The sequence below is a fragment of the Protopterus annectens genome, chromosome 8.part0 (assembly GCF_019279795.1).
Source record: "Protopterus annectens isolate FY-2018-M chromosome 8.part0, PAN1.0, whole genome shotgun sequence".
NCBI lineage: Eukaryota > Metazoa > Chordata > Ceratodontiformes > Protopteridae > Protopterus > Protopterus annectens.
Genome location: NC_056741.1, coordinates 586,442,160 through 586,458,958, shown reverse-complemented (window position 1 = coordinate 586,458,958; position 16,799 = coordinate 586,442,160). Strand labels below are relative to the sequence as shown.

The following is a 16,799-nucleotide window of genomic DNA, read 5'->3' as shown; positions in this document are numbered from 1 at the left end:
ACTGTTAGCATTTCTTTTTGATTGATGTGAAGGTGCTTTTCCTTTTGGGACCATTTGCCCTGAATGCACCTGCCTGTCATGTGCGCCCCCCCAGGTGTAGTCTGAGGCGTCTGTTGTGATGACTTGATTTGCTTGAGGCTTGCAGAATGGAAGACCTGTGTTTGCTTGACATGCTTGGGCCCACCATAGAAATTCCTTTTGCAAACATGGGATTATTGGTATTATTGTTTCCAAACTGTGGCTGTGTTGAGACCATAGGTTTTTTAGGTACCATTGAAGTTTCCTCATATGCAACTTTGCACATGGGATTAAAAGAATGCAAGATGCCATGAAGCCCAGAGCCTGCAGGATTTTCCTTGCAGTGAGCCTGGTACAATTTGCTAGTATTTTGAAGTACTGAGTTAGTTGCCCCTGTTTTTCTGGTGTGAGATAGGCAATCTGGGTGTTTGTGTCCAAGTTGGCACCCAGGAAAGTTATTTTCTGAGATGGTGTTAGCCTGGATTTCTCTTTGTTGACTGTGTATCCCAGAGAATTCAACAACCGTGTTACATAAGCCAGATGTTCCAGAAGTATGTGCTTGCTGTCCACTTGGATCAGGCAGTCGTCCAAATAAGGGTAAATTTGTATCCCTTGAAGTCTGCAGTAGGCAATTTCTGATGCCAGGCATTTCGTGAATACTCTGGGCGCAGTAGATAAGCCAAAGGGCAATGCAGATAATTGATAGTCGATTGAACCTGCAAGAAATCTGAGGTATCTTCTGCAGCTTTGTCTGATTGGGACATGCAGGTATGCCTCCTTGAGGTCCAATGTTACCAGCCAAAACTCCTTGCCCAGCATGGGAAGAAGCTGCTGCAATGTGAGCATCTTGAATTTTGGTACGAGTAGAAATGTCTTTAGGATGGATAAGTCCAAAATGGGTCTCCAGTCGGTTCCTTTCCTTGGTACCAGAAATAGTCTGGAATAAAAACCTTGACCTTGTTCGTGAGTAGGTACCTCTTGAATAGATTTCATGTCCATGAGCTTTGAAATTTGTATTTGAACCTCTGCCCTTTGATTGTGTGGCAGGTTCGGCATGCCTCTCATTTTTGGTAGAGTGTGAAAATGAAATCTGTAGCCTCTGTTTATAATGTGCAGGATCCATTTGTCTGTTGTGATAATATGCCAATTTCTTGTAAATAATGCCAGCTTTCCTCCCAAGGGTGCTGCCAGCTGAGACTTGCTTGGCATGAAAAGGAGGAAGTCATTGGGTTTGTTTCCTGTATTGTTGTGTACTGTCTTCGCCACCTCTTGGTGCTGGAGTTTGCCATTGTCTGCCTCTATATGATCCTTGAGATTGTCCTCTGCCCCTTGTGCGCCTGTATCTACTTCTTTGGGGCTTGTCCGTGGCTGGAAAGGACCAGTTTTTTGAAGGCCAATTTCTGCTAAAACGTGGTGGTTGAACCTGTAGAAAAGCTTTGACAGTTTGCATAGATTTAGCTTTTTCTTCCATTTTCCGTAGTATCTCCTCAGTATTAGTACCAAAAAGTACATCCTTTTGTAAAGGAGCATCTAGTAAGTTTAGCTTTAACATGATCAGGCAAGATTTGTTCCCTAAGCCAAGCATGTCTACGAATAACTGATCCTGTAACAGCAGCTCTACTTGAGGCCTCTAGGGCATCATAGCCACATTGTAAGGTGTGTTTACCCACTTGTTCTGCACTATGCATCATATTCCGCAACTCCTTCAAATCTGGTTGTTCAGGTTGAGACATTTTATTTCTTAATTGTGATAACAGAAACTGCTGATATTTAAGCATATGGAACTGACAATTTAAGGCCCTCATGGCTAGGGTGGCCGAGGTATATACCTTTTTTCCCCACCTTTCTAAGGATCTAGACTCTCTTTCGGAAGGTAGTGGATTCTTAGCAGTAGAGGCCTTCATTCCCTTGGGGCCTTGAGAAATGGTTTCAGGGTCAGCATTATGGCTTTTGTAAAGAAACTGGTGAGAGTTAGGAACTCTGTAGTACCTCTCAGGCTTGACTGGGGCAGGGAATCCGGATTAAGGCAAGCCTCCGAGTAAACATCATCAAGCACGTCCAAGAGAGGAGGTATCGCCAGAGGTCTGTGCTGAGGTAACAAAAGAAAATCCCTAAGTCTTTTCTTGGAATCAGAAAAGTCTTGGCCTTCCCAATGGAAGTGTTCCCTCAAGGTGTGAAAGGTTTCCCCAAAAGAAAAATCCTCTGGGGGAGATACAGAAGGAATGGACTGCTCTGCATCAGGATCTTCAAAAGGGGAGTACGAGTGTTCCTCTACATCAGAATATTCTGAAAAAATGGAGCCCTGGTCAGAAGAGGGAGAATCTTCCTCCACTCTGGCTCTCTTGTCTGGAGGGGGTTGGGAACCCCTAATAAGAGTAATTAAATCCTCAGCCATTTTTAGCATCTGCTTTTTGGGCATGGGGCCTGGAGATGGGCCTAAACAAGGTATGCAAAAGGAATGGAAATCCTTATGCGGTATTTGCTTCCCACAAGAAATACAATTGTTAACTTTGTCTGACATCGGTCTGAGGCAAGAAAAGTTTCCCCAACGGGGTACTTAGCTTTAAAGAAGACTTCAGCTTCCAATTTTTCGTAAATTCAGGAGCTGGCCGACTGGCACTTGCGAACTGCTTCTGCTTCGGGCACCGCGCGGCAAAAAAGACTGAAGAAAATGGCGTTGGCTGTGTCTTATATACCCCTGTCGCACTGACGTCAGGAAAGAAAGCGACAACAACCGACGCCGGACCTAGACTTTGGAATTCGGCCGACCGAGGACCCGCCTGACGGCAGAAAACCCATCTGTGATTACTGCAGCTGTATTAGCACTCGAACATCTACATTTATGGTAGGTACAAAACTGTACTTTGTCTGACGGCAGAAAACCCATCTGTGATTACTGCAGCTGTATGCACGATGAACATCAGTGAAGAATAGCTGTGAGCTATGATTCCTGTGATACACAGTTTGAGTCCCTCAGACCTCAGTTGCTTACTGTGTGACCTTGAGCAACTCACTTAACCACACTTTGCTGTTGAGTTGCACTAGAAAGGAACTGTGTATCCAGTGGGCCTACCTGGTTAAAAAATGGGTATCATTATCTGTGTTACTAATGGGTTACTGGCAGGGAAGGTGGATTACATTGGCATGTATTTATATACTGCACCAAAAACTACTACTAAGAAACTTAACAGAGCTATTGGAAAAGTAATTGGCTTCCAGCAGGGAATATTATACATGGATGGGGACTGGAATCTGACATGCAATAGTGAAGATATATCAGGAGAGCCTAGAAGGGAAAACAGAACAAATAAGGATAGATTTCTGTAGAAATATGAGAATATTTCGAGTAGAAGATGTGAAACCACTAACAAGAACTCAGACATCATTTACATACTATTCCCTAGGGGGAAATAACTGGGTTAGACTGGACATAAATTGTATTTCACAGGAGCATGGATATAACTGAAAGTTTTGAAGCACATCCAATAACTATTTCAGACCATACAGATGCAGGGTAATCAAGTAAAAATCAGACAATGACACTTCTGCTTACTTGATAAAAACACAGGAATTTGAGGAATGGATAGTGGAAATGATTCAAGTGGTGTTTGTGAATATACAAATTTCTCAGAATGGTCCACTATGGCGTGGGATAAAATGAAATTGGAATTTAAAAATATGGTAGAAATGAGAGAGAAAGACATATGGAAAGTAGTAATAGGAATTATTTAAACAGATTATCAAACGTGAAAGTACTGCAGACAAAGGGGAATATAAAATAAAAACAGGAGCAAATGTTAAGTGACACAGGGAAATAATGGAGTGTAAGTAAACACTTTTGATAACTATAGAATACAAAACCAATGTGCACAATGGCTTAGGCAATGGAAAATAATAGAGGCTATTGCCAAACGTAGGGAGCTTATGACTAAAAAAATAACCAGAGACCCTAGAGAGGCATTAGAGATCTTTTGGAAATTTAGGAAAAGTCTCTAGAGAGCAGAGGAATGGGGAAATGGGAAAAGGCTCACTTAGTCCTAGGCATCAAACACGTGATAAGAGAGATAGCAGAATTTAAAACTTCCAGTCCATCAATCACTCACCTTTTACTCGTAAAAAGGTTAAAATGTTAAGCACATTCATCCCAAACACTCTGAACTTCATCAAAACATCTCCCATTCAACTACGCAGTTTAAATATACCAAAATATTTAATAAAGACAATTTATCCATCAACTAGTTAATTAACTAAATTAGCCAATAAAAACAGATAAAACCAAAAAGGAAATAAAGCAAAATTAGGAAACATTTTACACAGATTAAAAAGATATTTCTTTTCATTACAATAAAAGTCAAGAAAATAAAAAAACAATACACAATGATCTAGTTTTAATATTACTATTATGGTAGCCCTATAACCAAGGGGGAAAAAAAAAAAGACCATTATAGTTTGGCAGCCCTCATTTTAAAGACATGTTGAATTGAAATATGTTCTTTAAACTAGGTGGAATGGTGGCATCTAATCTTATTTGTAAAACCAATTCACAATATTCTATTCTCCCCACTGTCCCCTTCTAATACTTGAACATACATTTTCAAGGATGCCAAATCCAAACTTACAAAAACCTTTACATACCGATGAATGTTTATACAAAGCATTTTTCGTGTTAGCCTTCTTAATGTCATACAGGTAATCATATAACCTTTTTGCCAATTTTCTTTTAGTTTTTCCTACATAAAAGGACTGACACTGCTTGCAAATATACACACTAGTCCTTTTGTTTCACAATTACCCTTTTCGTATTTAATTTCTGTGCAATAGTTGTTTAAAGTAATCAACATTTCCCGAATATAATTACACGAATTACATTTACCACATTTAGTGGTTCCGCTTCACAATCTTCTTTTTATCCTTCTCTAAATTTTCTTGATGTTAGTGTCTACAAGAAGTGTTTAAAATTTATAAAGCACTGATGGTTAAGAGACTTACTCAAAACAAATGAAGGCTGAGGGGAATCACACACTGTACCACAGGAAGCTTAATTCTCACCACCTGCCAGACGGAGTTACACAGTAAACAAATGAAAGCTGAGGGCATCAATCCCTGGACTACGCAAAGCAGCTTAACAGACCACAGCCTTAATCCTCTGTGCCAGCTGCCAGAGTTAATACAGAAGGCAGACAGGTTCTACTTGTTCTTGGACTTAAACTCCTTTGCTCCATTCTCCTAGACTGTGGAGTACTTGACACTGGGCTCTTTGCTATTTGTCACACTATTTTTTCGTCGATTAGGGGATCCGATTAAGATCTAACACACCATTGCTATGCTAATGCACCTATATCTCGTCGTCCTTCCCTCAGGACAACAGGGCAGCTGTGTATTCCTTTTCTGATCATTTGGAAGGCATGTCCAAAGCTGAGGCCAGGGCAGCTCATATTACCTTGAGGGACTCTTGGGTTCCTCCACTTTTTATCTTGTATTTTCTATGCTCGCAAAAATCTTGAACTTTTTTAGTAAGATTGTCCTGGACAACTGGCTAACACACAGGAACCAGAAAGCCAACTGTTGTGAAAACCTTGGACTTCCGTATATGGAAATATCCAAGCTCAATCATTTTATCTCTGAAGCCGACCTCCTAAGTCATTCATGTACTGAATTCTTCCAACTCTGACAACTGTAACACTCCTTACTTGGACTTTCCCAACTCTGACAATGATTATTTGCAGCTGGTGTGAAACTTTACTGCCTACCAGGATGCTTAATGATATGCCATGTTATCACCATATTATGCATGTTCTCCAGAGGTTGCATTAACTCAAAATCTGTTTCATATCATTTTTAAAAATCTTGGTAATTGTATAACTGTTCATATACAGTTTGGGTCCTTCTTACCTGAAAGAGCCTTCTTCCCCAGGCTTTGCATTCTGCCGGGGGGGGGATGTGTGTGCTGGTGGTCTTAAAGGAAATGTCTGAGAATCACTGGGTATCATTATTTTGCTTATCTGGGCCTGCACCCTGTGGAACCTACTTTCATGAAGGCAAGAGGAGAGTGTGCTTTCGCAGATCCCTTAAAGTCTGTGTGCTTGAGATGGCTTTTGATAAAACAACAAAATCAGATTTTGTTTTTCTTTTAAAATCTGCTTTTGCCCACATTTTACATATCCTTCTTCCAGCTACTGAGATATTACTTTATTTTTGTTTTGTTCAAGGTAGAGCACTGACTTCAGCTGACCATTCTCCAGCTCAGTCCTAGAGAAGTAACACAAAAAGCAATACATAATCCAAAACTTAGAGCAAATGTAACTTGCTGTTTTGTTGCTCTGTTAAATACTGGTATAGGCATTACTTACATTACTTTGATTTGACCGGGTTTAAAGCAATTTTGCCTGTCTGTCTTTTATTTACTCTATTTACGGCATGCATTTTGTGGTCTGTTTTACTTTTGCTGTTGTTTTTCTAAAAGCACCTTAATAAAGTTTGAAGTTGTTTGTGGACAAAACACTGAACTCCCCTGAAGTTGAAGTATAACCCACCAAATGAAGAGTCAGCTTGCAGGGGGGTCACTTACTGTCTGTCTATTTTGGACTCTATGGATTCCAGGTCCACAGACTCCTAAAAGAAAGGGAATTCAATGTCCACATTAGCGGTGATGTAAGTTCACCGATGTTCTCGCTATCACACACAAGTGTGGAGTCATGGAGCAGGTGACAGTGACATGGAACTTGCATGTGAAGGTGTGCCTTCCTATGGTGGTGACCGAGGGTCAGAGGTCAGCATCTGCCCTGACAACGGTATAAGGCCACATTCTCTAATGGTCCAGTCCTGCACCCATAACTCAAACTCATAACAGACATGCTTATATATGTATACTTTAAATTTATCTAAAATATATCCATATATATAGTATGTATTTAATCTACATATATATATATATATATATATATATTAAATACACTACAGCTGCATAAGAACTTACCATAACTGTAGATGTCCTACTAATCACTGCTGCAGTATTCCAAACAGATGAGTTTTCACCTCCAACATCCAGCCAGGGTACCAAAGCCTAAACCTTCCAAGAAGCATAAGCCAGATATGTATGGTCTCAGCTTGCAAGAGTTGGGGTACCTAAGCAGATCTATGAGCACAAATCCTCAGACTATCTGCAAGCCAGCAGCCTGAAGAATTCTGAGAGAGCAATAGTCAGCTAGAAGGGGCAAAGTAGGAGCAGAGAGCATCACCTTGGTTAAAGGGCTGAAAGACTGCAGCAGAGAAAAGGAAAAGAGGAGAATTGCAAGAATGACGGAAGTGGGGGTGGGAAGGAATACTGCAACAGTAATCAGCAGGACATCTACTCTTAAGATAAGTCCTTGCACAACTGTACTATGTCCTGATACCACTGTTGCTCTATTCCAAACATATGGGAAATTCACAAAGCTTAAGGGAACAGAAGGTAGGATGCCCAAGAATGCTGAGAAAGAATAGCTGTGTAAAATTTTACCATAACCACAGACGTCCTTCTCTTCTATATGTTGCAGTATTTATAACATAAGGCAGTCCACTGCAGGCTAACCTGAACTCTTGACCAATATACAAAAGTCTAAAGCTACTGAAAAAGGTACATGTAATGTTGCACATAGGATCCTGCCCAACATCAGTCATAAAGTGACGTCAGGTATACAGCAGACATCAGCATGTACCATCCTCAGAAATTAATGCCCCAGGAAGAACACCAGCCTAAGATAAACTGAAAAAAAAAAACACACCCAGAAAACATGCAAGCATCAGAGGGAAGGTGGGTGGGATAGAATACTGCAACAAATAGAAGAGGAGGACATCTACGGTTATGGTGAGATTTTCCACAACTATTCTATGTCCTTCTACTCCTATGTTGCAGTATTCATAACATGAGGGAGAATACCAAAGCTCATGCAGAAGATTAGTGTGGGAGGAGGGACAGTAGTGCACTCTACAAACCACTGAAGGACAGCCCTGGCAAAACCAGCTCTAGATCTAGACATACCACCCAACTTGCAGTGTTTTTTGAAGGTATGGACAAGACCAAGTAGCTGCTTCTAAGATTGAGGAAGTATCCAGACCCTTGAAAAAAGCACCGGAAGAAGACAGTTCTAGTGGAATGAGCCTTAACTGGAGATGCAAGGGTTTTTCCATGAGCCACATAACAAAAGGAAATAGCCTTAGAGATCCAGGTGGAGATTATTGGCTTGGAAACAGGTCTGCCCAGAGCACTGGGATTGTAGGAAATGAAGAAACAATCAGATTTCCTGAACGACTTGGCTTTAGCCATACATAACCTGAGTTGTCTGTGCACATCCAAGGTGTGTAAGATCCTCTCACTAGAAGACTGAGGAGATGGAAAGAAAGAGAGAAAAATGAATGGACTGATGAAGTGACAACTCATTCACCACCTGGGGCATAAAGGAAGAATTACGGCATAGAGAAACCCTATCCCTGTGAAAAACTCTGAAAGTAGAACAAGCCATAAGGGGTTTGAAGTTCTGAGACCCTTCTGGCTGAAGTGATAGCCAAAAGAAGTACCGTTTTCCAAGTGCAGTTTTGAAGGGAAGAGGAAACTGCTGGTTCAAAGGGAGGCAATGTAAGTTTTTCTAAAAGTTTAAAGCCCAAGGAGGAGGAACGGGTTTCCTTGGTGGTCCAATATGAAGGACACCTTTCAAAACAAGTCTGACTTTCAACCTTGAAGCCAAAGGAAGGATCACAGGCAGATAAGCAGAAATGGCTGACAGATGAGCTTTTACCAAAGAATATGATAATTCAGTCTTCAGTAGTTCACACAGATATGACAAAACCACTGGAATATCCACGGACAATGGTTGCAGGTTTTTGGAAACACACCAGATGGAAAACCTATTCCATTTGGAAATGTAGGATTTCTTAGTATTGGGTTTTCTGCCCCCCCCCCCTGCAGAACTTGCAGCACCATCCTCAGAAAATAGGTGCTTGAAAGGGATCAAAACCCTATCACCCCATAGTGTCATCTGAAGGGTTGACATTTGTGGATGTATTAGATATCCCTTGTCCTGTGTGAGTAGATCCACCCTGTGAGGTAACTTGTGATGACTGCCCTTGGCTAAATGCAGAAAAAAGGGGAACCAATGCAGTCTTGACCAAGCTGGAGACATAGCAAGATTTTTGGTTGGTCTTGTTGAATATTTAACACAATTTTCTGAAGGAGAGGGAAGACGGGGAATGGATAGAGAAACATCCCCTTCCAAGACAAGGGTAGGGCGTCCATCTTCATGCCTGAGGATCTGGAACTCTGGCACAAAACTATGGAAGTTGTCTGTTCATAGGGGAGGTAAATAGATCTACTTGAGCAGTACCCCACCGGTGAATAATGTCCAGAAACACATCTCTGTGCAACATCCATTCATGGGACTGAGTCATGGACCTGCTGAATGCGTCTGCCACTACATTCTGACTGGAAGGAATGTAAACTGCCTGAAGGGTCAGTCAATATTGACTTGCCAACTCCCAAGCCTTCACAGCTAACCTGCACAACTTGTTGACATACCAAATAACTGTGGTGTTGTCTGTGAACCACTTTAAGGGACCTGGTTGAAAGGTTCGCAGAGCAAAAATGAGAGCTCTCACCTCTTATGTCTATGTGTTCCTTTATTTGCGAAGGAAACCACACGTTTTGAACTTTCCAAGAGGAAAAGGTTGCCCCCCATCCCACGTCTGGGGCGTCCATGAACTCCTGAAATGGAAGGGGAGGGTTGTAGAGGAAGACCTGGATTCAAGGAAACCTGCTGTATCCCCCACTCCAATTCTTTTTTCAAACAGGGAAGTAGAGGAATCATGAAATCTAGTGGATGACCATGTTACATCCAGACTGACCCGAGATACCACTGGAGTTTCCTCATGTGAAGTTTGGCTAGCGGTAACATGGGAATACTGGATGCCATACAGCCCAGCAGGTGAAGGAACTCCCTGGTTGTCAGGGACTGGAGTGGAATGATAGCCTGAAAGTAAGTGGTTAGCAAGATGACCTTCTGAGGAGGTAAGGAAGTCAACATCTTCACTGAATTCTGCATCCTAGGAAGACATGATCCTGTGAAGGAACAAGAAAGGATTTTTTGGAAATTTATAGTGAATCTTAGTCTTTCCAGAAGAAATACTGTAAAAATAAAGGCTTTGTACACTTAGATCTGGAGAATAAGCCTGAAGAAGGAGGTTGTTCAGGTAAGGAAAAATCTGAATACCCCTGAGTCTGCAAAAGGCAATAACAGGAGCTAAGCATTTTGTGAAGACCCTTGGTGCCACAGTCAGACCAAAAGGCAAGACAGAAAGCAGAAAACTGAAAATGCGAGGAAGCAATAGCAAAAGTGCAGACATTTCCTGTAGAAAGGAAGAATACGGATGTGAAGATAGGCATCCTTGGTGTCCAGGGACACCATGAAGGCCTGTGGAAGAATGAGATGAAGCAGATTGTTAGGGAATGCATGCAAAAGGTGGGAACTTTTAAAAATGTTTAGATGTGACAGATCTAGAATGGACCTCCAAGGACCATCCTTTCTGGGGATTAGGAACATTCTTGAATTGAATCTCTTTCCTGTTTGGGAAGGTGGAACTTTCACAACTTGCTTTCTCAGGGTACCATTCAGAATCACCTGAGGAAAGAATACCAACAAATCTTTTGCAGGTTGTGGAATACCTCCTGAAGGTAGGAGGAGTCTTCCATACCAAGACGTATCCTCTGAGGATTACAGAAAGGACCCAGGAGTCTTGGGTGATTCGTTTCCAAATAGGGAGGGACAGAGAAACACGCAAGGATAGAGGGGTCTGAATGCAATGAGGTTGGTAGTCACAGATTACCTGGCTTGCTCAGAAAGGGCCGTTTCTCAGCAGCAGAAGTAATAGATGAAGACTTGGCAGAATAAGGCATTCTGGCACCTCTTTTATTCTTAGGAGGAGGAGGTATGGATAGTTTACTAAGAAATGAAGTTTTTGAAGTGTAGTTCCTTTACAATTCTGGAACTGGTGGCAAAAATATGTTTAAGGTCCTGGAGCTCCTTGCCCTTTTCTTGCAAAGACTTGAAAAGTTCTCAGCTTTGGAATCTAGTGGAGCATCCATAATTTCGGCTTTGATATCATCTGGCATTGCCTGGAGACTCAGCCAAGAGTACATCCGAAGGACAGAGCCAGATTTTGCAGCTTTGGCAGATGCTTCCATTGCATCACAGCTGCATTTAATACAACAGGCCACTTGGGCAGAGGATCCTAAAATGGAAGCAAGCTGGGATTTAGTATTAACAGTCTGAAGTTCAGAAATGAGCTTAGTGGATTGAGAAAGCAGGGCTAAGGAATACTTAACCATATGTGTCTTGTAGTTTATGGCCCTATAAGGCCAGGGTGGCCAAAGTGGATATTTTTTTTCCTAAACTTTCCATAATTTTGCTCTCCTTATCTGAGGGGAGAAGGGGTGTGGAAGGCAGCAGATTAGAGGGCTTTTCTGCGGCCACTGAGACTGCAGCTGGAAATGCAGAAGGTCACTTAAACAAAAAACGACAGTCTTCTGGCACTTTGTAGAACCTGTATAGCCTTTTAGGAGCAGGAGGTTGTGAACCTGGACACTTGGAGAAGAGAAAGCATCCAAGAAGGCTGGAAGCACTGGATGTACTGCAGATGGGGATGGGGAATCCATCTATAAATGATAACATTTTTTATTTGCATCTCAAACCCGAGAGCAGTCCCACTGGAAAAATTCTCACATCCTTACAACGATCTCTCCAAAGATAATATCCTCCCCTGGAGATTCAGTTCCATTTGATTCCTCCTCCTCTGGGAAAGCATATCCCAATGGAGAAGATATCTGGGCAGAATATGCCAGAGACTCCTCCCCAGAGGAATCCTCCTCATCAGAAGAATCCTCAATCCTGATCCTTTTTTTGAGGAGAAACTGGAAAAAGGGAAGGAGAAGGAAGAGAGAACCCTGTGGATAGCCTAATGGCCATAAAGTCATTAACAGACCTTGTGAAAGGGCTTGCCAATCAATAGATTGTTCTGAGAAAGAGAAGAATGCTTAGTTTTCTGCTTCTTTTTTTAGTGGTGCTTCCACCATATGTTGGAAGGATGAGGGACCAGGTGTCAACTTGCATTCAATAATATTACTAGGGATCTCTTCACAAACCAGGATTTGAGTAATGCCTCAAGGACCTTCAAAGACAATGAGCCTGGACTCCCCCACCCCCCACAAAGCCAAAGCAGACGTCTGCATATCCCCTCAAGGACATGCTAGCAGGATCCTTTGTGGCCTCCACAGTGGTACCCAGGGAAGAATCACCAGCTACCACCAAACAGGTCTTCGGGCAGACATCATCCTGGGGAGAAATGTCTGGAATTGGAGGAGCAGGAGATACCTCAGGTCTAGATTTCTTGGCCTTAAGAGCAGGCTCCCCTGAAGGGCCCGACACACTTTCCATGGCATCACGTGCTAAACACTTAAGGTGTTGGTTCTCTAAATATAAATTAAGAGAAGCAAGACAACTATGCAGGGTCTTTGGAACAAAGGCCTTGCAACAGGAGGTATGATTGTGGTTAGGGCCTAGGCAAAAAAGGCACAAATCTTAGGTATCCTTATGTGGAATATGCTTTCCACACTGACACTTGCCCTTCCTAGATGACATGTAACCTCAGCAAACAACAGTAGCATAAAATAAATTAAGGAAAAAAAAAACAAAGGAGCACGTATCTGACTTGGAATCCACAACTTCGCTGTCATGCAAATGACCAGAGAAGACATTCAGACTGGTGGCAGAAAAGTTCTGAGGATGGTTTGTGCCAACATCTGCTATATACCAGACATCACTTTATGACAGACGTTGGATGGATCCTATGTGCAACGTTGCATGTACCTTACAGTAACTTTAGACTTTTGTATACTGGATGGACATTCGGGTTAGCCTGCGGCAGACTCCCTTAGGTTATGAATACAGAGGCCAGAGGGGACTGACCTAGTGATGGCTGCCCCCGACCTGGAAAAGGCACCAATTAAATAGTGTTTAGTGAAAGTGTATACAGAAAACTGGGCAGCAGCTTCCAGGATGGTTATGGAATCTACCCTTTGTAGAAGACTGCAGAAGAGGCTACCACACTAGAAGAATGAGCTTCTGATAAACAGGGCAAGAACATGTCATGGTGCAACTAACAAAAATAAATTGACTTAGATATCCAACTTTCAAAAGTTTTGTTGAGATACTGACAGGCCTAGCTTAGAGTCCATGAAAGAGACACTTGGTCTGACTTATGAAAAGACTTACTCTTGTCCAGATAGAATGTTAATTGTCTGTGCACATCTAGGAAGTGCACAAGTCTTTCACCCTTGCTCTGTGGATTGGAAAAAGTAGACAGACAGATGGGCCTCTGCATGAAGGAGGGGCTGTCTCAGAGACACAGGGAAAAGAAATGGAAGAAGGGTCATGATTGCCTGTAGTTCTGAGAAGCTCCTAGAAGAAATGAGAGAAAGAAAAAAAATAATTTTCCAGGTGCAGAATGCGAGAGTAGAAAAAGTGTCTGGCTCATGGAGGGCAGAGTGAGCTTTCCTAGCACAAAGCTGAGATCCTAAGTGAGGGCACAGATTTTCCCAGAGGGTTTAAGTGCAAAACCTTTTTTTTTTTTTTTTTTATATAAACTGTATGACCTCAAGCCTGGACATAAAACAGATGAACTGAGGGAAATACAGGCTAAATGGTTGAAAGTTGGGCTTTAACGGATGAATAAAGCCAGGCCACTTTTTATGAGCTCACACAAATAGGACAAGACAAGAGAACGTCTGATTTTATAAGATCCTGACTGTTAGCTCAACACCACATTGAAAATCTCTTCCATCTGGCTTCATAGGATTTCAGTGTGATGGGTCTCCTTGCCTCTGGAAGAACATGGAGCACACCCTTCAGAAAACTAGTGTCTGGAAGGGATCAGAATCCTGCTATCCATATGCTTAGGCCAAGGGATTAATGGTTGGGGTGAAGCAATGAACCCTTCCTTCTGTTGTGTGACCAGGTGGTGCTGCTTGAGGTGATTGCCTCTGGCTAAATAACAAAGAAGGGGTAACCAATGCTGACATGGGCAAAAGGGAGTCACCAGTAGAATTTCTGTTTTTTTTTTTTTTTTATCTTTCTCGATCTTTAGTAGAACTTCTGACAGCAGAGGAAGTAGAAGAAAGGCATAATCTTCCCTGTCTACTAGAGAGATAATCCATACATCCTCCAAGCCAATGGAGGCTGGTGCCACGGGGGGGCTGTTTGTTAGTCGCCGAGGCAAATAAGTCTATCTGTGGTGTTCCCTACTTGCGGACTATGTCTAGAAAGACCTGTTTATTGAATATCCATTCACAAGATCATAGCAGTCTACAAGTCTAAATGTCCTAGAGTCTTTTTAAGCCTAGCCATTCATGGCACAGTTTTTCCAACTATCAGTGCATATGAGCTAGGATGGCCTTTGTATATGCCTGTGCCTTAGGGCATGTACAAACTGCCCATGTCCATAAGGGCCATAGGTAAAAAGCTAGGGGTAAATTTGAGAAGGACAAAGTGAGCTTGAATAGACTTAGGGAACAGCTCAGTTTCACTGTGGGATTCTTCGACGGAACTGCTGAGAGTGTCTGCCAGGACGTCACAGGAAATGAAAGTACACTGCTTGGAGGGAAAAACCTTCCTTGGTGGCTAGGTCCCACGCAATCTGAGCCAATCCGCATAACTGGTATGATCTGGTTCTTCCTTGCTTATGTACCACATGATGGTTTGTGCTGTATGTGAATACTTTCAGTGGTCCTGGTTTCCAAAGGTGGGCAAAGATGCGCTCTTCCTTGAGGCCGGATTGCAAACATGGGAGAAATTTGCAAGTAGTTGATGGATCCAGGTGTGAAGCACAGTAGTTCATATTGCTTCCTCACAGTCTTGGCTCTCCATTTCAGTTCCTGGCTGGAATTCCTTCAGTCAAGAGTTGCTAGGTTCCACTTTGCAAGTGCATTTTTTACTTGGTGTTCCAGCTTCACCCCAAATGATAAATATGTCAGAAATGAACCAGCTCTCCCCCAAACTGCCCATGTGTGTATTTGTGGGTGTGTGTCTCACACAGAAAATAACAGCATCCTATCCACAGTGATGGGATAAAAAAAATGCTCACACAAAACCCTGAACAGAATAAAGCGGGTATGACTAAAGGATTTAGACCAGAAAAGGAACATAATAGACTAAACAGTTTTTGTTAAACAGGCAGCAAAACTAATAAATCCCTGGTGAAGATATACACAAGCTATGCAATGCTTCTACTTTCTGAGTGATTCCTTCTAAGCTTGTGCTTTGACAAGGATTTGTACAGTAGTTTCAAATGCAATGATTAACAAAAGATGACTGCTTTGAAAAAAAAAAAGACAAACCTTTGTCTCCATGTAGAAAACAGATATGCTGAAGATCCCCAACTAACTGAGACTATTTTAAAACACTTGGTTGTTGCAATCCAATCATTTTGACTTGAAGATAAGCGGCACAACATTACAGACTGGCTGTCAATGAACTTACACAGTTAAAAAAATGGTTATCTGGTACTGATCAACTATTCTGCAATCACAGACAGCCACACGTTTAACATCTAGCTACCTCCTCTAGGTGTGTGACAGAACTGCAAAAACGGGTAAAAATTTACATGATGCATGTCAAAATGCCATGATGCCAAATTCTGGTTATATCTTTTACCTTGGACTCATGGACAGGGACCTTGCATGACTACAGCAGATGTAGAATTTAGCAGCAAGGTTTACTGACAGGATGTCTTTTACAGGTCATAAAATGACTGTTTTGTAGTATCTGCACTGGCAACTAATCACTGTGTGATATGTATTTAGGACTCTAATATATACTTAACATGATCTTTGCAATCTGAATCCTGCTTACATAAAAAGAGCTGTTACTGCCCTATATAGTAGCAAGGCTCCTCAAGCTATCCACAAGTAAGGTTCTGCTGGTTGTTCCAATGGTCTAGTCTAATATACCTGGTAGGCTAACCTATGCTGGTCTTGCACCAGTTCTTTGGAATTGGCTACCTTCCCTGATTCGAAAGTGCAGACCTCAGGTCTCTTGCAAGAGGTCCCTAAAACATCTGTATAATGTCTCTCCATGTCTTTGTCAGTTTTTATTTTCATAAGTATTTTAAATTATGTACTTTTCTTCCTGTAAAATGAACCATTTTAATTCTGCTTTTGTTAATGCTATTATTAATCTGTTACTTTAACTGACAGGTCTCAGCCTACTAGGCTTTTAAATATGCTAAATAAAGAAAACCTGCTGCAGTAAAAGACAGCGAAAAATGGTGTTGAAAACTGTGCAATACATATTCTGAACTGAATGAAGCTGTGATGGAGATAAAAGACAAATATCACTTACCACTCCTTCTGGATCCACAAGCAGCAAATGTTTGGGTTGTCCATTCTGAAGACCAGTTAACACATACTGACCAGGGGTTGTGGTGCTCTCACGGACTAGGAAATCCCCGTTGGCTTTTAGGAGTTTTTCAGCATCCTTTCTTTTCATCTTCCCATGGTACCAGATCTCCCTTCGTAATTGTTCTTCCATAGAAGCAACCACATGAGCAGGTGAATGAGAAACAGATGCTCCCTGGGTTGTTGAAGGCACTTTCAATGCATCCTCAAAAGGTTCTGTGAAAAAGAGAAAGTAAACAATGTAGTGTACACCTTGGCCACTACAGCGCTTCATTTTTCCAATACTGTATTTTTCTTTTTTTTT

At 41.9% G+C, this 16,799-nt stretch overlaps 1 protein-coding gene across 1 annotated transcript in view; it reads right to left on the bottom strand.

The window, feature by feature from the left end:
* SHC1 (SHC adaptor protein 1) overlaps positions 1-16,799 on the bottom strand; it is a 974,352-nt gene that overhangs the window by 34,874 nt on the left and 922,679 nt on the right. The window contains exon 7 of the mRNA XM_044079286.1: positions 16,440-16,711. Coding sequence (XP_043935221.1) covers positions 16,440-16,711 — 272 coding nt within the window. The remainder of the gene's footprint in view (positions 1-16,439; positions 16,712-16,799) is intronic.